This window comes from Aptenodytes patagonicus, chromosome 2, assembly GCF_965638725.1.
Source record: "Aptenodytes patagonicus chromosome 2, bAptPat1.pri.cur, whole genome shotgun sequence".
Lineage (NCBI taxonomy): Eukaryota > Metazoa > Chordata > Aves > Sphenisciformes > Spheniscidae > Aptenodytes > Aptenodytes patagonicus.
The window spans coordinates 110,894,407-110,919,218 of record NC_134950.1 but is presented as its reverse complement, the minus strand read 5'-3'; the positions used below and the strand labels follow the sequence as shown (position 1 = coordinate 110,919,218).

The 24,812-nt window shown below is 38.8% G+C and overlaps 1 protein-coding gene across 1 annotated transcript in view; it reads left to right on the top strand.

Annotated features, from left to right (window-relative positions):
- Positions 1–24,812, top strand: part of CNTNAP2 (contactin associated protein 2) — a 1,225,394-nt gene that overhangs the window by 512,328 nt on the left and 688,254 nt on the right. Inside the window, exon 4 of the mRNA XM_076330744.1 lies at positions 20,778–20,925. Coding sequence (XP_076186859.1) covers positions 20,778–20,925 — 148 coding nt within the window. The remainder of the gene's footprint in view (positions 1–20,777; positions 20,926–24,812) is intronic.

Here is a 24,812-nt window from a genome sequence, read left to right as displayed (position 1 = left end):
TCTTAATCCCACACAGGCCTTTAGTACCCACAACTTTTGTGGCAATAAGTTTTATAGGTCGCTGCCCCTTTGCTGAGTTTCATCTCTTTTTGATTGTTTTGAACCTACCTTCATCTGATGCCCAGTATGTCTTTACTCACAAAGAGAATGTGAAAAGTTGATCCCTCTTACACTCTCTCCACATCCCTTGTGATTTTGTAGACCTTCTTCATATTCCAATTAAGTAATTTATTTTCCAGATTGAAGACTCACAGTTATTCCTCATACAGAAATTTCATTCCTTACCTCTTTTATATCCTTTTTGAGATGAGGGGACTAGAACTTCACATTATGTTCAAACTGTAGATGAACCAAGGTTTACAGTGGCATAACTGTATTTTCTGTACTCCTGTACTAGCATCTAATTTACTTTTTAACTGCTACTGAGCATTGAGCTGACTGTTTCATGGAACTACCTATTATAATCCTAAGGTCTCTCTTCTGAATAGTAATGGTTAGCTCAGAGCTCATCATTCTTATGTGAAATTAGGATAGCCTTTTCCCCATGTGGCACTTTACATTTATCTACACTTAATTTCAGTCATTCAGGCTCATAAGACATATTCTGCTGCAGTTCTTCACAGGGCTCTCTCACCCTTACCACTCACTCTAAATAATTTAGTACCGTCAGCAAACTTTCTTATCTCTTTTCTTACCCTCTGTGCTGGTTTTGGCTGGGATAGAGTTAATTTTCTTCACAGTAGCTAGTATGGGGCTATGTTTTGGATATGTGCTGGAAACAGTGTTGATAATACAGGGATGTTTTCATTGCTGCTGAGCAGTACTTACACAGAGTCAAGGCCTTTTCTGCCTTTCACACCACCCCACCAGCAAGTAGGCTGGGGGTGCACAAGAAGTTGGCAGGGGACACAGCCAGGACAGCTGACCCCAACTGACCAAAGGGATATTCCATACCATATGATGTCATGCTCGGCACATAAAGCTGGGGGAAGGAGGAGGAAGGGGGAAACGTTCGAAGTTAATGGCGTTTTGTCTTCCCAAGTAACCGTTACGCGTGATGGAGCCCTGCTTTCCTGGAGATGGCTGAACACCTGCCTGCCCATGGGAAGCAGTGAATGAATTCCTTGTTTTGCTTTGCTTGCATGCACGGCTTTTGCTTTACCTATTAAACTGTCTTAATCTCAACCCATGAGTTGTCTCACTTTTACTCTTCCGATTCTCTCCCCCACCCCACCAGGGGGGAGTGAGCGAGCGGCTGTGTGGTGCTTAGTTGCTGCTGGGGTTAAACCATGACACCTTCTTTCCTATGTAGTTCATGAATATGCTGAACACTACAGGTATCAGCACAACTCCACTGGAGATTTCCACTGTTAGAAGTCAACATTTTCTACTGCTTCTCTTTTAACCAGTTATTTTACCATTTAAGGACCTTCCTTCTTACTCTGTAACTGCTTCGTCACCTTAAAAGCCTTTGGTGAGGGATATTTTCAACAGCCTTTTGGAATTCTTAATTGATTACATTAACCAGATCACCTTTATCCATATGCATATTTGCTCTTTCAATGAACTTCAGTGGGTTTGTAATGAAGGATTTTTTTGTAAAAGCCAAGCTGACTCTTCTCAAGCAGATCATAATTACTCAGGTGTCTGCAGTAATTCTATTCTTTATTCTAGTTTATAAGACTTTGCCTGACACAGATGACAAGCTTACTGGTCTGTAATTCCCTGGATCTCTGGAGGAGGATTTTTAAAAATTGCCACCCTCCTATGGTTAGGCACCAAAGCAGTTTTATGTGAGAAGTTATTCACCATTGTTAATAATTCAGCTATTTCATCCTTGAGTTGCTTCAGAACCCATGGGTGAATGCTGTCTGACCTTCATGATTTGCTACTTTTCATTTTGTCTGTTTGTTTCAAAACTGCCTCAAACCAAACCCTTGACAAAATCCCTTAGGAAGAAGAGATGCACCAGGGACATCACCCCAGTTTCATCCACAGAATGCAAAGAACACGTTTAACTTCTCTGTCATGGCTTTCCTTTTGTATTCTGTTTATATCTATTCATCTGTTGGTCTTACAAAGTGTCTGGCAGGCTGTGTTCTTCTGACGTGTTTGAAGAAAGATTTATTACTCATTTCCGTATCTGATAATACAGTCTATGCAGCTCACTTATTTATAATACAGTCTATGCAGTTCACTTATTACACACTTTTGCCCCAGATAGTAGAAGAAATTGTCATTTGGTTCCTAGGTGAGGTCCTTTGACTTTGCATTACTTAGCTGTCTCTTAAGTTTTACCACATCGTTGCTCAAGTCTGATAATTTTTCCTTGATCTTGGTAGAGACTTCAAAATTCATGTCATCTATGCATATAGTAGCACATGCCTTACTTCCTCTGCCCAATTCATTAATGAAATAATACAAAACACAAGAATGATTCTTGAGAAACTCAACCAATAAACTCTCTTCTCCTAGTTCTCTTGTCACCATCCACTTGGCTCCTTTCCAAATCTTACACTATATTCCATCTTCTCCATCTCAATTACTAATCTCCCATGAGTGAGTGGCAAACAGTACATTGAAATCTGACTATATTCCATCTCTGTTATAAAAAAGAAACAAACCAAACAAACCCAAAAAACTGTCTTGCAGAAGAGATATCAAATGGGTTAGCTTAACTTTGCCCTTGATGGATTTTATTGTTTCCCAGAGATCTATATGTCTGTCTTTGTTCTTTGCTTCAAAATACATTTAGCGTTGAGTAAGTTTATGATAAAAGTCTGTGGTTTTCTGGATAGTTATTTTACGTTTCTTAAACTTGGTAAATATGTAGGTTGTTCGCAAATCCTTGTCTTTCCCAATCCCTTTGTTCCCCACTCCCTATTGTCCAAATTTGATAGATTCATAAATCCTGGCAAAAGGACTTGCCATTTCATGCATCATTTTCTTCAGTCTGTTTGGGTAAACAGTATTTTGTCTTAGATATGTCTGACATTGTGTCTTCAGGATTTGTTTATGATACAGTCATTTCCATTCTGAACCATTCTTTCCTATTAGCTTTTTTGGTTTTGCATTCTATGTTCAATTTTGTTTACCTTAAGAACAAAACTTGAGTATTCATTTTGCTAACACCTTTACCTCTACTCCTCATTTTATCTTGTCTCTTAATTTCCGTGGTGTAGCGAAAGGATCTTTCTGTTTAATATTTTTAGCCCAATCCACAGGTAATATTCACTCTCTTTCTACCTGAAACTTTATTTGCTGATCATCCCCTTGATTCAGACTGTAAGTTAATAAGAGATTGTACTTAGGGAGGATCTATGCAAAAATAGAGGACCATGTCACTTCCTCTGTACCTAAACTTTTCTGTGTTCCAATAAAGAATGATCAGCCCTGCTGCTTAAGGAGAGGATGACTTGGCCTTTACTGAGCCATGAGCAAGGAGTATAGGATTGTTCAGATTTTCACTAACAGAAGGACTTTTCATTAAGGTTGGGGCTATTTCTACTCTTAAGTTCCTTTTAAAAAAATAACACAAAAAATGTATTTTTTTCTTTTAAAAACAAAACCTCAAGCCCATCTAGTAATTATAGTAAAGAAAATTGTGCAAATACACTATTTCTTCACTATAAAAACTTAATAAAATTCTAGACAATGCATGCAAAACATCACAGATAAGAAGCACTACTATGCGTTCCAGGAGTGTGTTATCCTATTGAGCAGGCAGTATTGAAATTGTCTGCTGTTTCTGAAACACGGAATCAACTTGTAATAAACTGGAGACTTAACCAGACTCAGCAATTACCCAATGCATCCACTAATTTCCTGATTTGTACTGTTTCCAGGCCTTTTTCAGCAGAAGTTGGCAGAAATATGGATGTATTTGCTGGCTCTATAATTTTAAATGACAATTTTCTTCACTGTTCTTTCCTCTTCCCTTCCCCACTTTGTTCTTTTCCCTGTTTTTTAGCCTTTGAGAGCTCAATGCTATCATTACAGTACTTAGTGTTTGACTCTTCCTACAAAACCTCGTTCATTTATGACTTTTATGATCTTTTAAAATGCATCAGTACACTTATATAAGAAGACATGTTTATTTTAAATTCAGAATTTAGGTAGAAATACAGATAGTGTATAACTTGTAGATGTCTGATTTGATGAACTTTAGCCTGAATAGAAATGCAGCTTCTCACTTGGGCCTAGAACGTGTCAGGTCACTCGCTCAGATATTTCAAACATTATGTCAAGATGTAGCTGTCAAAGGCAAGTGCATAGTTACAGCTCCACACAGCAATTTTCCAGCACAGCCCTAAGGGTTTAATGCTACTTTCAGGAATACAGCATTGCACAGCTGTGATTAGAGCCAACTTCTTAAATATTCTCATCATTTACTGCTGTAGTTCTTTTTCCCTTAACACAACAAATACATGAGAAATGAGCCCTCAGCATTCTCATTTACAGCTGATGTGCAAAGAAAGCAGAGCTGACTTACTGATTGACCAGTTGGAACAAAAGATAAGGTACTCAGTATTCGTGTTGAGAAAATTTCTAAAATCCTTCCTCTTAGGAACACCTCTCACGAGTGAGCAAACCACCTTCCTAAACACAGGCAGTGACTTAGATGTCTAGATATTCTGCTGAGATACACTGGGGTTATTCGGAAGTAGAGCTAAAGAACCAGAGCTACAGTTGTAAAATATAAATGAGCATTCAGAAACTTTTCATATATATTCTTTAATACTGGCCATTTATATGCTATCTTACAGTGACACCTAACTTAGGTAGGTATATTTTGATATAATAACCATCTTTTATCCTGTATGAAAAAGTAATATAAATATGCAGTGTTTTAAAAATAGGTTTTGTTAGCTGTGGATTAAATGAGAGACAATAAGAGCATGGTATGTGGTGGTTCTGGATTTCATAAACATAGTACTCGAGTAACAGTCTTTTTTAAAAAAAATCATGCCATCTCATTCTGTATTATTTGTATTCATTTCTGACGTGTAATTTTTCCATTTTTCTGTTTACAGTACCACTCCATAGATCCAGGATAACACTTTAAAATGATGGTCTTTGTGCTAGATTTTGGAATCATGGATGGAGTTCAAAATGTTTTAAGCCACATTATTTGACTCAATTATTAAGTCTAAACATGGTGATTAATTTGTCAACACAGACAAAATGGGGCCCAGCATAAATGTAATCTGATAGGATTTTTGTATTTTTGTTCCCAAGCATTAGTTATCTGCCCTCATTGAACCCAGAAAGGCAAAAATACTAATCAGTATAACTAAAGAAGTGTATATGAATTCGTATATGAACCTTCTACTCTATATGTTCCTATGGCCTAGAATACCTGGTTTCTAATGTACAAGTAACTGTTACCAAAACACTTGGCTAGACCTTTAGCTAAGCTTATTCTCTGAACTAAGTTTATAGTGCTAGAAGATAAACAGATAGCCCTAGGGCAGGATTAATCTCATACACAGACAGATGTGCTCTAGGGACCTAGAGTGCAATTCCATTTCCTGAATTTAGGTACCCAGCATCAGCTGAGAGACCTCAGGCATGCTGCCTGGCCACCAGCTGTTGGCTCATCTCAGACCTCCTGCACATTGTGTCACATCTCCTGGGTTGATGGGGATGTCTTGGTTATTCTAGCACGTTTGTCACTAGGAACATCAATTTAGCACCTAAATTAAGTCCTTGAAGTTGAACCCTTTTACCCCAACTCAGAAAAGCATCTCATTTCAAGACGGCATTTACATTTTAGCTATTTAACCTAATTCTACTTAAGTGTGTGCATGATGTTAAGTATGTGATTAAGATGTGCTTAATGTTCTGTAGCGAATTCATACTTCTGTCTTGTTTCTTCTGTGTTTAAGATTAAACTTCTAATGGTAGGTGTAGGGGGAGCATCCCCTCCCTTGCAATGATATTATGTGGTGAGGTGTACTTACCAGAACACTGCTCTAGCATTGCAAGCTGCAGCATCCCACCTTCAGGAAGCTATTTCTGCTGCCTCCTGTTACTCAGACCAGACTTGTGAGGGGAGGGATATACCACTCTTTCTGCACTGCAGACCCAGGTGTGATGGATTAGCCTGGTCACTGTAGACAGAAAGACAAGTAGGGCTGACTCTCCAGCTGGGGCCCAGGGGGAGATTTTAGCTCTTCCGTGAGATGCTGTCTACTCCGCCTTCTCAACACTTAACACTATTTGCCTCTCCAGTGTGGCACAGAACACAAATCACGCCAGGACTATGGCAACCTATTGGGAGAAAGAGGCTATTGGGGTGCTTGCCTGCCTTCAGCCCTCTCTCTGGCTTCTACAGTAGTAGATGGTTTCCTATGTGCTGTTATGACAGCGAGCAAAAGTAAGGTTTTCTCAAGTGCTGTATTTCCAGTAAGAACATCAGTACTTGAGATATACAATGTAAAGCTGTTATAAAGCCCAGCATAGTCATCTGCTGCTCGAGATAGCTTGCAAAAAATAAATTCAACAGTGTCTATAAACATGTTATTTAATTTTTCACTGTCTACATCTCTTAGGGATGGAGGATGTTCATCATTTTGCATACATCAATGCAAGTGCAATTCAACTTAGTACTGACATATAGTTTAATTGGCTTTAAAATGGAATTTTGTTTTTTGAGTGCTAATTTTCAGGTAATGACTTTCTAATTGATTTTCTTTTTATGAAGGACCATTGATTCATTCCCTTTAATGAAACTCAGTTGGCTTCCCAAGAGAATTTATGAAAAGCTGCTGAAAACAAGGATCTATCGCTACTGCTTTCTTTCTACCTTGCTTTGCTCTTCGTTCTGTCTAAAGTATATTCCTTTTATTCTTCCTTAAGCAAGCTTAGACTAACAAGGCTAAACAATTGTATTCTCTATATATATGAGTATGAAATGGGCTTTTTGAAAAAAAAAGCATCTTTATTCAAAGATGGATTGAACTTTTGTGACATTCTTCCTAAAAACTAGATATTCACTGTGACCTCTGATATATTAATCTGACAGCTATTTAACATTTGTACCAGAGTTATTCTAAGCAATCAGTTTGGTTTGCACAGAGATTATCTGAACAGATGTTATTTTACAAAAAGAGGAATGACAATTTTTAAATGGAAGTATGAGCTATTGTGTTATCATATTGCTTGTATGATTGAGTTAAGTCATAGCTGAGTTTATATGAAGCACAGTGGAGACTGCCTGAAAGTTTTCTGCTGCACTACAGCATAGCAATCCCAGCTAGATAATAATGCATAATGTGAGTGATAATTGGAAACCTTTTGGTGATCCTATTTAAGAAGGGTTTGAACCCTAATGTTTAAGACTGACACAGGAAGAGAATGAATACCCATGCTGTTTAGTCTGATTTTATACATCCATCAGTGAGGGAGGGAAAAACCAAAACAAAACTACTCTCTTTAAAATAAAGCCTGTACAAATTTTGCAAGCCAGATCATGTTGTAATTTTGCAAGCTGTTCCAGACAAATTACAGGTTTTGCTTAATTATCTGATTTTTTTTGATATTATGGAAGTATAGCCAGTGTTTTCTCATCCTAGTTTGCTAGGTTCTTGCAGAGGAGAAGTTATCCATGATAGTGAACCATTCTTTTATACAGAACAAAAGATGTAATGAGATCCAGTGACTGGAGGAACAAACCAGACAAAGCCCAAGTATAAATAAATAATATTTTTTACACTGAATATAAGTAACTATTGGAAGAGCTTCCGCAGGAGTGTGATAGATTTGATTTTCCATCACTTTCAGTTTTGAAATCAAGACTGAATAACCTTATGAATGTTGCACTACAGCCCAGACTGAGAACTCATTACTTCAACTAGTGCATGGGAGTCGGTACTCTGTGTCTGCTGAACTCCAGACTAGATTTTCATAATGCTCCCTTCTGGCCGCAAAAGTCAATGAGTCTCTGTCATTTGATTTATTTCTTTTTTTTTGAGCGAGCAGGGATGTAGAAAAAGTGCATGGATTGTTTTTGTTTTTAAAGGATCAGTGCATAAATAATAGCTAATGAATTCTCAGCAAACACTTCTGAGAGTATTATCTCCGTTTTACAGATGGAATGAGTTTCAGAGACATTGGGCTGTTAGTCTAAGTTCACACATGAAGTAAGCAACAAAACACAACTGCCAACAGTCGTTCCTGGCTGCAGCGCTTGTACTATTACAAGTATTTACAGAGCTTTATCAAAGGGCTGTAAAGACATTTCCTGCAGGTGCCTCCTGCAATCCTATGGAGAAACAGAGTAACATTATGATAGCCTCTTCCTTCTGAAGAATTCCAAATTTGTTCTGAGCACTTGCAAGGATGTTTTCAAAATACTCTCAAGAGGTAACTAAATTGGTCTAGAAGGCAGGGGAAGTGAAAGATGGGGAGGTCCTGGTTCCTTTGCCTTTACACTCCTGCTTCCTAAAAATAACCACAAAGAGTATTTTTGGTTTCTCTCATATTAGTTGTAGAGAAAGGGTTATATCAGACTAATAAATAGCAACAAGATCATGGCGTCTTCACTACGAAAGCTGGTGATAGTAAGAACACCTGCCATTATTGGAAAACAGCAATGTCAGTGTGACGTAGCTTTGGAAAAAAAGACTATGCAAGAAGATTCACTGTGTATCTACCAGCCTTTTCCTGATCACTTTGGGCCTTTGCATAGGAACAGAACCGCACTCCACCTTTTCTGTGCTGCTGTAAATCCTTGTCACGGGCGAGTAAATCATGTAGGACAAATATTGGGCCAGTAATATTTATTCAGTAATAAAGATCTTTTTGTGTCAGAATTTCCACCTTCTGCTTCTACACGAGTAGTGAAACACATGAGGCTATTAATGGCAGAGGTGTTGTTCTGTCGACCTCCAAGCCTTCCTTTCATTCAGTGGCTGTAGAGGCCCTCAACCCTGCTCAGTGATAGACTCAAGAGACTGCGATGAGGTCATGCTAAACTCAAAATGTCACTGCCTCCTTGGTCAGGGAAGCATGCGTCTTGGCTGCCAAAAATAAATAAACCAGAAATACCTGAATCAGATAAAATTGCCCATGCTGTGTGAGGAAAAATAATGACTCGCATACAACTAGTGATCAATTGACTCTAAATGTTCAACCCTCTAAGACTTATAACACAGCTTAAAATTAAATTTAGGAAGTTTCTGTTGCAAGCAAATTAGGCCATTAAATCACTTTACTATTCATTTTATGAATTGTAAGGAAAAGAAGAAGTGGACAGGTGATCAAAATTTTAAAATCCTTCCTTCTTCCAATTATTTTTTTTTTAAATAGGTTCACCTTTGCTGCTTATTAAGCAAGGTTTTTAATATATAGAAGTCCTCCTATTTCAGGTGCTAACAGCTATTTGAGGTCATTTGACCTAAAAGATGCCTATACAGTCACTTTCAGAATAGTACTTGATGTAAACCTGAACCAAACAACATCATAGGGAAATTACAGAGGCATATTATCTCTGACAAAGGAAAAAATATAACTTCTGAAAAATACAGTCGGAAAAGAGGTAATGGGATGAAATCGGATTATTTACTTTAGAACAAAAATATCACCTTCAGTAATCTCCTTTGTTAAGACATTTAACGGTTTACTAAATTCCCAGGGTTTCCAATCAGAGATTACTTCTTGCTCTAAACTTCTGATATGGATATCAGTCACTTTCTGCATGAAGGCTGAGTTGCCATTTCACATTGTCAGAATGGACTTAAGCGGAGACACAAGTATTCTGTAGTCCTTCCAAAATCTTTCTGTCATTTTCATCTTAGCAGAAAGAAAAAATAGAATAAGAAGTTAACTGAAAGAAATCCCTGAAGAAAGAGGTAACTTGTAACAATCCACATATTCCTTTGCACATTCCTTTATAAAATAGTCCTGTGGCTTTTTGGTATCATTTCAAAAGGCCAAGTGGTTAAAACTGTCCTTATTTCCCTAGAAAGATAAGCAGCTTTTAGATGCAAGTTGAAGGATAGGCAGGCATGTTTGAAGACTGTCATGCATTGTAATTCTGCTTTTGGAGATTTCTTAGTAATATTGCTTTGATCAGTTTGAAAGGATTATTCTATAGGGTCCTACTCCACATATTCTTCCCGAGACAGGAATTTTGTGTTTGCTTGCAATTTTTCTTATGATTCTTTGTGTTTGGAGCCCTTTTAGACTTGTACTGAGTTTTAGAAAGGGTTCACATTGATGTTTCCTATATTCATGTTTGGTTTATATTTGGTCCTGGGACACAGAGCAAAAGGTTCTAAACCTGTGATCCTCTGTCAAGAAGATCTTGTCCTAAGGTAGTGAGTTTCAGAGTATGGGCTCTGCCTAGGGCAAATAGGAGAAAAGAAAAGGAAAACGGCTAGAGATTTCCTGTATCCTAGTTATCATTGGTAACTGCACCAGCCACTGGAATTGTTGATTTTAGTGCATGCAAAGTATTTTAGATAAGTTATTTTTATTTTCTTCCCTCCTGTCATGTTCAGAGAGTACTACAGCTACAGCCAGAAACCGAGACATGTATTAGTGTTAGATGGCAATAGTAACATATTTCCTTTTTTTTTCTCTAGGCATTGTCTGCTAAATCTTGACTTAATACTATACATTTATTTTGTTCCTTTCATAAACGTGACAACTTGGAAGCATACATAAAGAAAACAAAAAGATACAAAATTATATTAGATACATACTTTTCAAGTTTTTTATAATTTTTTAATGTTTTAAGGACAGCTGAAGATATGTTTAAAGAAAGTTTATTATTTTGTTGTTATCCAGTCTGACTTCCCATTATTGGGAAGCTCATTTGAGTTATGGAGGACTACAAATGCTATTTGCAATTAACTATAATCCCAGCATTAAACAGATACAGAAAGTATAGTGGAAAATTACCTGATTTTTTAATTTTTGTCTTTAAAGTTTGTTTATTGTTATCTCAATATATGACATTAACTTCAAACTTGAAGTAATTAATACACCATAACCAGACTTTATTCCCCACAGATTGATTTACAATTGTATTCCTGTAACAAACTATTTCAGATATGGCACGTGTTTTGGTTAAGGGTTGTTTCTTGCACGCTAATGGTCTAGGCAGAATTGCAATGATCTGAAAAGTAGTCTTTGGACATTTCTGTGATTTCACATAGGAATGAAAACCACTCATAACTGAGAACTGTTTATCTTAAAAATTGACCATCCTGATTTCCTCATCACTCGAAAACTCAAAAGCTTTCTTTATTTAGTTGCTATGTCCCTTCTGAAAATAGAAGATTCTAAGCAGTATTTAAAATAGGTTTTGCCTTTGTACTTTTTCCTGCAGGGAGTTTCAGTCTTATAATCCGATGCACTAAGTGCAGTGGGCATGGAATGACATTGCAGAGTTTGTACCTGCCTCTCAGAAGTGCACTCGCTAGTATCAGCCTCAACTTCTTGGGTTGCAAAGTTTCACATAAGTAACCCAGTAGAGTAGTGGAGTGTGTAGAAGAGACACAAGAAGCTTTGAGACCAGACTGGTGTAAAAGGAATAAATACTGTTCTGAAAATTACTTAAAAGCTATTTAAAAAGCATCAAAGTATGTGAAAATTGCCACATACATCAGTACCAGAGAGGAAAAGAAACCAAGGACCACACTGGGTTCCTCTCTGTTTGCCCTTCTTCTCAAGGTGAGAGCTCCTCTTAGTGTTGAGCTCTGTAGCCCAGCAGCCAGTAATCAGAGAGCTGTTGCTGTTATTATTTCAGTAATGACTGCAGTTGTGTTTAGTTAGTCTGGAAACACATTCTTCCTGTCTCCCTTTCATTCTACTGAAGATGTAGCCAAAGTAATTTTTTTCTATTAATGAATGAAACCTCACAAGTCCCTGGGAGAAAAGCAGTTTTTATTCTGTCTCTATCACCATTTCACACTTTTTTGTATTCTTTTTCTTCTAACATGAAGTAGTCACTAAGCAACTTTTGGAAGTAATTTGTTGATTATATTCTCCATTTTTTTGAATACATTTGTATTACACCTAGGAAAATTTATGTTTTACTGTGTAGCCAGTGAAGAGTGGCAAACTTTTAATTTAGTTCCTATCTCCCACTTTGCTTCACTGACTGCAAAAGGCTTAGATTTCTAATTTAGGTGCCCGTGTGAATACTTGACTAAGTGCTTAATAAGTATTATTTTATTTTTACAACCCCATAAAACAAATGAATTTTTACTCCCTATTTTTTATGTGGAATTGAGACAGTGAAAGATTAAGTCAAAACTACCTAATCATTTTGTGTGCCCAGGAAACTATACTAAGTTTCACTGAAGTTTTTTGCAACTTATTTGTCTAACATCCCATGGGAGCTCTGGGGCAGTCACAAAGAGAATCCAGCTCCTGTGCTATAGGGCACACCTTCATGGAAGACAGTCCTTTCCCATCTGGCAGTCCACAGGCTTGGGCATTACACATGTTTCAGTTTCTCATGCAAATAAAGGAACTACCTTAAAGATATCAGTCTTATTCATTATGAAACCCCAAGTTATCCCTGGAGTGGGTCTACCCCGTGACCTGAAATGTCTAAGAGTTAAAATCTGTTTAGTTTATTTAAGACAAAAGCAAGTTAATGATTACTCCCCAATGTGTTAAGAAATTTTTACTAATGATGCAATCAATCAGTTGATCTTGACAGCAAATATGTAATATTATTCAATGGCTGGAAGGTTGTATTTTCACAAATTCAATCTAGGTGTAAATACTGGATCTTAAATCTTGAGAACGAATTGCCAAAGACAAGGATAGACTTTCATCAGCAAGTTCCCAAATCAAGCTCATCTGTTTTTCTTGTTGAATGTAGTTATGGTTAAAAATGAAAAAAACACCCCAAAACCTCAAGGTATTGCAACCATAGTTGTTTAGGGTATCAGAATGGACAATCACAATTATCTCCTTGGGTATTGTATGAATCTCTGGAGAGTAAATAGCATGTAATTATGGAAATAAATGACTATCATAATGTTATTCAGGAATTCATTAAGACTCTGCAGAAACCCTTCTAACCTTTCAGCGTTGACTTTACTTAATTTTTTTGGTGTATATTTCAGGTTTTAAAAAAATTTAAAATTTTCACCGTTTTGTGTCATCTTGAACAAAACCTACTTGGTTCAGCACAGGGGTTGAAATCTCTTGTTCATTATGCAGACCTGAAAATTATCTGCTAAATTTATGAATATCAGTAGTAGAAACTTTTCATGTTATGTTTGGTATCCACACCAAAAGGGAATCAGATATTTGCTGGTGAGCTATTTGGCACGTCTCTGGAATATTATGTTCAATTTCAGGATGTGGAGAAGCATGAGTCTGTTGCTGCCTTTGCTGTGATGCCATCTGTGATGTCCTATAAAGTAAAACTTAGCAGTATCCATATGTTTGTGTCCCCTTGTTCTTGAGTCTAAAGGTTAGGGGAACAGGGGGATTAAGTGGATTTGCCAGGAAAACAATCAAACAAAAACCCCCAGTCTGTACATGTGCACTCTCAGATGTTCTGCCCCAAATATTCATGTAATATAAAGTTACCAAAAGATTGCTGTTCTGTCCTGGAAAGCAGTCAGTTTTCCTAGAAAAATGCACAGATAACTCGGTAATGTTTCTGCCCATAAAAAGGTATGAAAAATTAGTGTGGAAAAATATGAGAAAAGCAATTCATTCTTGGGTTTGGTGTGTATGAGCAGAGTGGAGAGGTGGTTCTTTTTTGGTTTAGATTTTGGCTTTAAGCTTCATTACTTAAAGTAAATTAAACAAAGATAATATCCTACAATAGTGCCAAAGGAGTAAAGAGCATTTCACTTGCATCCAGTTAATATTAATCATGTTCTGGAAACAGTGGCCATGCTCATGTGGGGTTTTTTGGGGTTGGTTTGTTTGTTTGTGTATGGGGTTTTTGTTTGTTGTTGTTTTTAAAGAAAAACTACAAACATCAATACGCAAAGTTAAAACTCAGTGACAGATTTGTAATTTCTATTTCGAGTATCTGAAATTATATCCAAGGTATCATATCTTGCTTTATGATTCCTCCAATTCTCTGTCTTCAAGTTTTAAAAACTTTTTCTAGGAATGAGTGTACAAAACTGAAATCTGTAGGAGTCATCTGTGAACAGAAGATGAATGATCCTTTAAAGATTTCTTGAGACTTAAAGATTTCTTGAGGCTCCTGTTAAAATAATAAAAAACTAAACATTCCTGAAAATGAGATTAAGTTCTTTTTAAGTATAGCAACAGTTAAGCAGGTTATAAAATGTTAGCATATTATGTTATAAAAATCAATAATGTTATGTTGCTGAATCATTTGGTTTTGCTGGGAGATGTAAAAGGGTAAAAGGCAACAAATACAGCTTTCAGCATTCTTTGGATGTAGTGATAATTACATGATGTTATACATCTAATTACAACGCATACATGGTTAGAATATGTTTTTAGCGTACAAAGAGAGAATTTGGACCTGAAAGTAAACCCCCTGGGAATCAGTAGAGAGTTTAAGGGAATAATGTGATCAAAATTATAGTTCTGTTTAAAAACTGCTAGGAAATATTTTGAGCATAGAAAAGATGTGTATTCAGTTATATTAAAAGCCTATTACTAGATGGTAATAAGATGCATATTTCTTCTTATTGACCACCTTACAAATACATAAAATATTTAGATTGCCTTCTCTTCATCAAAGTTTGATTGAAATTGGCCCAGTGAGTTCCAAAGAGAGAAGACTGACAGAGAGAAAGACACATGGATGCACATACACATATTCAGTACAAGATTGCATGTGTTCTGCTATTAATAAACCAGTTTTAAGATGTAAAGCAAACATCCATTTCTTCCTGGAAATTAAAATAGAAGAATGATATAAATGCAGTGATCATTGCTTGCATGTTGGTTTTAAAGGGTCTTGAACTGATACAGTGAGAGCGGAAGTGTCTCAGACAGTTTTCTTAATTAACCTACTGTTCTCGTTTCTCTCTTCATTGGAGATCGCATTGGAAATCACTCCAGTCCTTATATATTAATTTAAGACCTGATTTAAAGTGGGTACTTGACCAAGTTCCTTACTTTGAGTATGTGAGTAGTTTTTCAGAAATCAGTGGTACTACACATAACATTGGTAACTTGCTTAACTGAGATGTGCAGCTGTGGGAAGGATGTGGGTAACTGTACTGAAATTGGGAGTTTACCAGTATCACTGATAGTGGAATCAAGATCATATGAGCACAGAGTACCATCAGCAGCATTATAATGTTGACTTTATCCACATGTTGTTAATCCTGAGCTCTTAGGAGCTCTGGTCATTTTATAACCGTGAGTCTCAAAGATGAGATTCAGCACCTGTTGAAGGTACATCATACATTTGGGCTGGATTTTCATAGGTATCCAGCAGGGAAATGTTTCAGCAGCAATGAGGCACTTAGAGCTTGACTCAATTTTCTAATGAAGTTAAGGGTTTGTGTTTTTTTTTTAAATGTTCACATGGTAAAACAGGAACACTTTTTTGAAACATCTTGGTTTCTCTGAAAGCTACTATGGATTTCAGTCAGCTTGTGCAGCACCAATACGTGATGTGAATTTTTCCAGGACCCCTGGATTTGGACTGCCCTGCTATGCCAAACACCCTTCCACAGCACTGCTGGCCGAGAGCTCCCAGCATCCAGCCTGCCCTGCTCCTCTCCTTGAGGGTGCAAAGTCTTGAGAACTCAAGGGAAGAACAAAGTTTTCCAGATTTTCTTTGCTGTGCAGGCAGAGGCCTGACAGCCATAACCAAAGATACCAACTTCTCAAGTTTGTAATCTTTCTAGTTTTTGGAAAAGTATTTGTTTTGGAATTTTGGGGATTTTCTATAAAATAAAAATTTTAAGGTTTAGCCAGCTCTATGCTTAACTCACCTTGGAGTCCTCAAAGAAAACCCAGGTATGTTTCCCACAGACATTCTATCTGTCTGTGGATGTTTCCATATTTTATAATACCACACTTTTATTGATGTGGCTTTTGCATGCAAATCCTGTTTCTGTTTATGAGAGCCATTTATAGAGCTATAGTACCATGGAACATAGACTCTGTGGTGTTTTCACTATTGCTGTGTCAAAATAAAGCTAGAAGCCTAGATTTTTTTTATAATTCAGACCCGTAAATTATTCCCTCCTTTGTTTAAAATACCAATGGCCAATGCAATGCCAAACTGTTAAGAAGTATAATAGTAAGTATATAATTAAAGTAATGAAAAAAATTACTAGTAATTAAAGTTAGGAAAAAAAAATAGTTCTTCTTCCTCTTTTAATTGGAAAAGAAATGTTGTCCTAATATTCCATGTATTGCCCTATATTTACATCACCCTAGAAAAGGCATACATTGAAGTAATTTTAAAACTTGTCTCTGAATAAATCATTAATTTAGATGGAGAATTCTTCACCTGAATTAAGTCAGGTGAAGAATTAATTTTCCCCTTAAGCAAGTTAGGTTCTCTGGTATATATGTGATGATTTTTTGGCGTGAAATGCAGGTTTTTTTCTCTGATACACTAAGAGTTGAAAGATTGTAAACGTCTTTTTGTTCATTTGATTGAGTATCTGACCAATATTCCTTCATTCTTTTCCACTTTGGTTAAAGTATGAGAACCTCCACTTTTCTTCACTTAATAACATTTCTTTTCATTCAGTCTTGAGCCTCCTTACTTCAGAGATAATTTTTTTAACGCTGAGAATTTCTTTTTAATCCTTTATTGTAAAAGGTGGTCAAAGCATTTTCCCAAAATGAGATTTTGTAATGTATTTGCTGTAATCATAAAGTCGAGTACTGAATGGTATTGCAAAACTGTCCTTTTACAGGAAACTAAACCCATTTTTGTCAGTTTTACTTAAATAATACTATTAAGCTGTATGTCACTTTACTACTATACTAAAATACTACTATAAATTTATAATTTAGCTTTAACATTTATAATTATTGATGAGAATATCATTGTTCTGTAAATACAGGAAACAAAATTGAGTCTGAATCTTAACTTTTGCTAAGTTTTCTTCCAAATCTCACAAAAACTTACCTTCACTTCTCTCAGGGTCTTTGTTTATGCAAAGAAAATTATACTGAATGTCTCTACTGTGTCTCTGTGTACAGTAGTGTGCTGAATTTCAAAGATCATACAGCTTCTTTTTGCTGCTGCTTCTGCTGAAGAAACCTCCTGTGCCAAAAGCTTTTTTGTTTTTAACATAATTATTTGGCCCATTAAAATATATTATCTGTCCTATAAACCTGCCCTAGTAATTTTTGAAAAATACTCAGATCTGAACAAATTTTACTCTTAAGGAAGCCAGTCGCAAAACTCTTAGTGAGTACTTTTGAAAACTCTGTTCAACATATGCTTTAAAGCAGTGTTTAGAAAGGATATGGGGGCATATTTTCTTCCCTTTCGTCATTCTTATTACTTTGCTGTCCTGTAGAGCACTGTCTTTGAGAAAAGTGGTTGTGTGAGCCGGCATAGGCAGGACGCAGGAACAGCCACAAAACCATGGATGAAATGCAAAGAGCAAATTTATTTTTGTTACCTCGCTAACTGGGGGATCCCCGAAGCAGCACCTGGGCAGAGGCACACAAGCGGGGACGCAGGCACCGGGGAGCTTGGTCCTTGCCAGAAGATCATTGAACCTGTTGTTTTTCACCTGTATTTCAGGGATTCGCGCAGGCGTAGTTTACCACTGTGCTTTGATCTTTCCCACAGCAGGGCAGGAATCTCAAGCATGTTTGATAGGGTGCCTCTCAGTTTATCACAGGCCTATGTTCTGCTTGTCCAACGCACAAGGCCAAACAACAATTAGTATGGTATATGTGTTTTTCGACACCCTAGCTGCAAGTCACTTGAGTGTGTTTATAATCCTCCTCGCCAATCTTCCGTTATTTTCCCACAGTGGTTGTTACTCACAACGCTCCCCATCTTTTCATTGCAATGGGAGCTGAAACTTAAAGCAGTTTACAGAAGGTGGTACCCAATACAAGAAGAGAAATGACTTGTAGAACAGACGATTTTGGAGTTGGACTGGTGAGACAGTGCTACCTGTTTTACAGACAAGTGAGCCATTTTGGTCATTTTCCCAGTTTGGGTTAAAGAAAAACCACGTTACCCATGAAAAAGCACACATCTGGCAATAATATTTAAGTGAATTCATGAGATTAATAATCTGAAAAACTTGTTTAATTTATACAGGTATTTCCATCTTTTTCTGAGAAATAGTTTTGTAAGAGGGTTTCTTATTGTACATTTCTATATTTTTTTTAGCCAGACATCCAGTCCCTGTTTAAAAAAAATATCCTATTAGAGATGTGGGTCTAAAGTATACTTTTAAATCTTATTAAACTCTTTGTTAACCTTAGCAAACATGTGGCTTTGAAAATTGTATAAACTCAGTTTTTAATGAGAACCTGCCTTTCTGAGTCCACGTACAATTCTTGGTCAGAAAAGGAGATTTTACAGCAATAGTACATAATTCACAAGCTCCTGTAAATTGACTTTTCAGCCTTGCAATGATGGATATTGGCCTGATGTTTGCATTATCCACAGAGCATGTATTACTGTACCACATTTATCTAAATGAAGGCTGTATTTAAAAGATACTGTTCTGCTGGAGACCAAAGGGAATGCATTTTAATAATAGAGGAAACTAATGACAGACTGCCCTATTCTCTATTGACTGTGTTTATGCATTCAGGAAGTGTTACTGGATCATATACCAGTAGAAACCCTCTAAATATCAAACACCTTCTGGTTTCAGCCCTAAGTCTTTCTGACAAAGGACTGGTAAAGCACAAGTCAGGGCACAAAGTTTGGAGAGCTACAGAAAAATCATTCTGATTTTGAGAATCGGTTTTCATCAGTGTTTTAATCAAATTATATAGAAAATATCATACCTTCCTATATTCAGCTTCCTTTGCCCCTGATATGTCTAGCAAATTAAACAAACAAACCCCAAAACAAAACAACCAGCAAAAACCTACGTTAAGAGAGTTTTGATAAGATTATGCCAAGCATCACAAAATTAAGACATGCCCTAACCAAAATTGCTCTTGAAATATGGAGCATTACCTTGCATGCTCACTACAATCTATTTTTTTAAAGGATCAAATTCTTTATTCCCTCCATGAAGTTCTGTGATTCCTAGAACAAGACTAAGAGAATAGGCAGCTGTTCAATAAGATTTTTTGTCCTCATTCAGTGTATGCTTTCCTTTGTTGTTTTATTGTCTTCTATTCAGCTCAGAAGACAGAACTGTTAATTTCCTTATAAACACTTACCACTCAAATATAAGTGCTTCATAGACACTAATTAATGTACCTTACAAGCTCAGCTATGAAGTGAGGGGTGCCATCATCATCATTTAGCACATTAATAGCTGCAGTACAGAAAAATTAAGGTGAATGTAACCATTAATATATGTCATAATTTTTGGAGTCCACCAAGGAAGGGATCCTGTGGGTCCTTCCTAGATCTACTGTGCACTGTAGAAAGTAGTTATTCATCTAAGATATCCTTTTGGAATAAGTAGTATCTGGGCATGTAATTAGGCATTGCTACATCTGTATGCAAAGGGCTGACAAACTTTGTCTCTTGCAAATTTTGGTGACTATATTTTGCAGTAGTATTCCTTACAGCCCAATTGATTCTTTCTTTGTTTTTCATTCCACTGTGGGTATTTATTATGGGATTCTTAATGGATTTATTCAGATGGCAACTGTGTAGATACTACTACTGAATATTTTTTTCTCTGTAGCAAAAATATCTTTTTTTTACGAGGAGGCACAAAAAAAATTTATTTTCATAGGCTCTCTAGTAATGGGTCACCTTTTCTCTATTCATTTATGACTACTCTGTTCACTGTTACAAGACACATTTCTATTGAAAATTACCTATGAAGAGGTGTGAAAGTTCCTCTGAAAATGTTGAGAATGACTAAATGATAGTCTTTAACATCTGCCACCAGTGAATGAATGGATTCTCCATAAACTGAGAAGACAAAAAAAAGTCTATTATGATAACTAATAGTTATTGTTTACTTTTAAGTTTGATGCTATGAAATATTTAACAATAGGTACAAAACTACAAACCAAGTGCTAAATATTTACTCCATTGATTTTCAAAACTCCCTTGAGAGCTCTTGTGTCCTTTCCTGACTTTCAAAGTTTTATTCATCAAAAATAGGCTGTGTTGTGGGTGACAGCTATGGTTAGGAAAGAAACTGGACACTCACTTTCCAGCGGGTAATACATCAAAAGTAAAGGAAGATTTTTAAATTCTTAGAAATTTGAGAAATTGAAGGGGTCCCTTTCTATTGTAGGAAGCAAGTTATTTCAGTGTTCATGTTTACAGGAAAATGACTGGTGCATGTAATCTTATTGATAAAGGATGGGTACCTTCTTCCCCAGAAAAATCACTCTGGATTAGACACTTTTATTAACACATTCATAACTGAGTAACAGATTAGTGATGCAATATGGATTACTTTCTTACCTAGCAGCAGTTGTTCCATGATTTCAACATATCTGTTGTGGATAAAGAGGTCTCAATGCTACTGTTTTGGTATTCTTGTGAAACTTTATAAATCAACTGTTCATTTGGTCACTATCAAAAAAACATTTAAACCAAACTTCAGTGTAACCTAGACACTCAGAGGACTTCACTACCTGCTTTTCAGAACAGAGCCTTTATAGCATGTGAGATAGATGTAATACAATAATTTTCTTTTTCTTCTTCTTTCCCTTAGGCATTTCCTGGAAATACTAACTCTGATAGTGTGGTCCGGCATGATTTACAACATCCAGTTATTGCTCGCTATGTGCGGATAGTTCCTTTGGACTGGAACGGAGAGGGCCAAATTGGGTTAAGAATTGAAGTCTACGGCTGCTCCTATTGTAAGTTTTTCAATGATCATCCTTTTCTTTTTCCCCCTAAATAAAAACTGGTTTTGGATCTCAGATTAAATCTGAATCTCAAGTACTTTTTGCTTAGATAGATTAAGATGTTCCAGGATTGCTAATAATATTGCCCAGGGCTTAATGAAATATTTATTGTAACCTTAACTCTGAGTTGCTAGTTTGTTCTTCTCTGGAAGATGCAACATTGGAATTTGTGATAGTGCTTTGAAGTTGCTCCTTTTGATCTTCATGGTATGTTTTGCAGAAGGCTTTTACTATTATATAAGCTTGAACGGGCTAGTTGAGGAAAAGATAGTATTCAGACAAATGTCGTGTTGGATCTTGAGGGGAACAACTGGGAAACAGAACATAATTCATTACGTGGTGCTAGAGATAGAATTAAAGCAAATAAATAAGAATTCTATCAGAGTAGCTCAGATTGTCTAAATAAACATGTTTTTCAGATGTTTTTCCTGTAGCATTTGAATATGACTTTAGAATTTCTTTTGAAATCTGGATGACCAATAGTACAAATGCTCCTGAAGTTGAGAGCAGAACTGATTATGTTTTAAGAAAGCACGGGTAGTTTCTAAATGCCCTTACTTGAACTCAATCCAGGCAGTGCTTTAAAGAAAGCTTACAAACCTGCAGAAAATTGTGTCTGATGTCCTATTTCTAAGTACGTATTTTTTATGCAGTATCTTCTCGCAGAGGCGATCAGCTCCGGTGCAGGCGCGATCTGCCCCCCGTATAACAACCAGCACCACTAAGAAAAGGCAACGGGTGATAGTAGTAGGCGACTCTCTTCTGAGAGGTACGGAGGCACCCGTTTGCCGACCGGACGCACTCTCTAGAGAGGTGTGCTGCCTACTGGGGGCTCGCATCAGGGATGTCACCGAGAGGCTTCCAAGCCTCGTACAGTTCACTGACTATTATCCGCTGCTGCTGTTTCACGTGGGCACCAGTGACACAGCCAAAAGCAGTCTGAGGACTACCAAGAAGGACTACAGAGCCCTGGGAGCGGCGGTAAGGGACTCGGGAGCACAGGTAGTTTTTTCACCAATCCTGCTGGGCAAAGGGAAGGGGTTTGAAAGGGCCAGTCGAATCTGGCGAGTCAACAAATGGTTATGGACTGGTGCCACAGCCAGGGGTTCAGCTACTTAGACCATGGGACTCGCTTTGAGAAACCTGGTCTACTAGGGGTTGACGGGGTCCATCTGTCAGAGGAGGGGAAGAGCATCTTCGGTCACAGGCTTGCCAAGCTGGTGAAGAGGGCTTTAAACTAGAGATGTTGGGGGAGGGGAACCTCAGTCCATCCCACTCCTACCAGTTTGATGCCAGGGCCAGCAATAGCTGCCCAGAGCCTGGAGAAGGATCACAGGTCAGCAGGAGAGCACCTGAAGAGCAGCACAAAGGAACTCCAGCCACTAAGACAGCTTCATCAGGGGCCCAACTTCAATGCCTCTATGCAAACGCACGTGGCAGGGGGAATAAACAAGAGGAGTTAGAGACGTGCGCATGCCTGCAGGGCTATGACCTTATTGGCATCACAGAGACGTAGTAGGATGGCTCCTATGACTGGAGTGTTGGGATGGAGGGATACAGGCTCTTTAGGAAGGACAGGCAGGGAAGACGAGGAGGGGGTGTCGCCCTCTATGTCAATGACCAGCTGGAGGGCATGGAGCCCTGCCTGGGGATGGATGAGGAGCTGACTGAGAGCTTATGGGTCAGAATTAAAGGGAAGGCAGGGACAGGGGACATTACGGTGGGGGTCTGCTACAGGCCACCCAACCAGGAAGACCGAGCGGATGAGGCCCTCTATAGACAGATAGGAGCAGCCTCACGCTCACAAGCCCTGGTCCTCATGGGGGACTTCAAACACCCCGGCATCTGTTGGAGGGACAACACGGCAGGGCATAAGCAATCCGGGAGGTTCCTGGAATGCGTCGATGATAATTTCCTTTTCCAAGGGATAGAGGAACCAACGAGGAGAGGTGCTATGCTGGACCTTGTTCTCACCAACAAGGAGGGGCTGGTGGGGAATGTGAAGCTCAAGGGCAGCCTGGGCTGCAGTGACCATGAAATGGTGGAGTTCAAGATCCTTAGGGCACTGAGGAGGGTGCACAGCAAGCTCACTACCCTGGTCTTCAGGAGAGCAGACTTTGGCCTCTTCAGGGATCTGCTTGGTAGAGTGCCATGGGACAAAGCCCTGGACGGAAGAGGGGCCCAAGAAAGCTGGGTAATATTCAAGGATCACCTCCTTCAAACTCAGGAGCGATGCATCCCAACAAAGAGGAAGTCGGGCAGGAACACCAGGAGGCCTGCATGAATGAACAGGGAGCTCCTGGACAAACTCAAACACAAAAAGGAAGCCTACGGAGGGTGGAAGCAAGGACAGGTAGCCTGGGAGGAATACAGAGAAATTGTCCGAGCAGCCAGGGATCAGGTTAGGAAAGCTAAAGCCCTGATAGAATTAAATCTGGCCAGGGACATTAAGGGCAACAAGAAAAGATTCTATAGGTACGTCGGGGATAAAAGGAAGACAAGGGAAAATGTGGGCCCTCTCTGGAATGAAACGGGAGACCTGGTTACCCAGGACACAGAGAAGGCGGAGGTACTCAATGACTTTTTTGCCTCGATCTTCATCGGCAAGTGCTGAAGCCTCACTGCCCAAGCCACAGAAGGCAAAGGCGGGGACTGGGAGAATGAAGAGCCTCCCCCTGTGGGAGAACATCAGGTTCAAGACCATCTAAGGCACCTGAAGGTGCACAAGTCCATGGGACCTGATGAGATCCATCCACGGGTCCTGAAGGAACTGGCGGATGAAGTTGCTAAGCCACTATCCATCGTATTGGAGAAGTCGTGGCAGTCCGGAGAAGTTCCCACTGACTGGAAAAGGGGAAACACAACCCTCGTTTTTAAAAAGGGAAAAAAGGAAGACCTGGGGAACTACAGGCCAGTCAGTCTCACGTCTGTGCCTGGGAAGATCATGGAACAGATCCTCCTGGAAGCTATGCTAAGGCACATGGAGGACAGGGAGGTGATTCGAGAGAGCCAGCATGACTTCACCAAGGGCAAGTCCTGCCTGACCAATGTAGTGGCCTTCTGTGATGGAGTGACTACATCAAGAGACACAGGAAGGGCTACAGATGTCGTCTATCCGGACCTCTGTAAGGCCTTTGATGCGGTCCCCCACAACATCCTTCTCTCTAAACTGGAGAGGTATGAATTTGATGGGTGGACTGTCCGGTGGGTGAGGAATTGGTTGGATGGTCACATCCAGAGGGTGGTGGTCAACGGCTCAATGTCCAGATGGAGGTTGGTGATGAGTGGCATCCCGCAAGGTTCCGCATTGGGACCGGTACTGCTTAATATCTTCCTCAGTGACATAGACAGTGGGATCGAGTGCACCCTCAGCAAGTTTGCAGACGACACCAAGCTGAGTGGTGTGGTCGACACGCCAGAGGGACAGGATACCATCCAGAGAGACCTGGACAAGTTTAAGAAGTGGGCCTGCGTGAACCTCAGGAGATTTAACAAGGCCAAGTGCAAGGTCCTGCACGTGGGTCGGGGCAACCCCTGGTATCAATACAGGCTGGGGGATGAAAGGATTAAGAGCAGCCCTGCCAAGAAGGACTTGGGGGTACTGGTGGATGAAAAGCTGGACGTGAGCCAGCAATGTGTTCTCGCAGCCCAGAAGGCCAATCGTACCCTGGGCTGCATCAAAAGAAGCGTGGCCAGCAGGTTGAGGGAGGTGATTCTGCCCCTCTACTCTGCTCTGGTGAGACCCCACCTGGAGTACTATGTCCAGCTCTGGAGCCCTCAGCATAAGAAAGACATGGACCTGTTGGAGCGGGTCCAGAGGAGGGACACAAAAATAATCA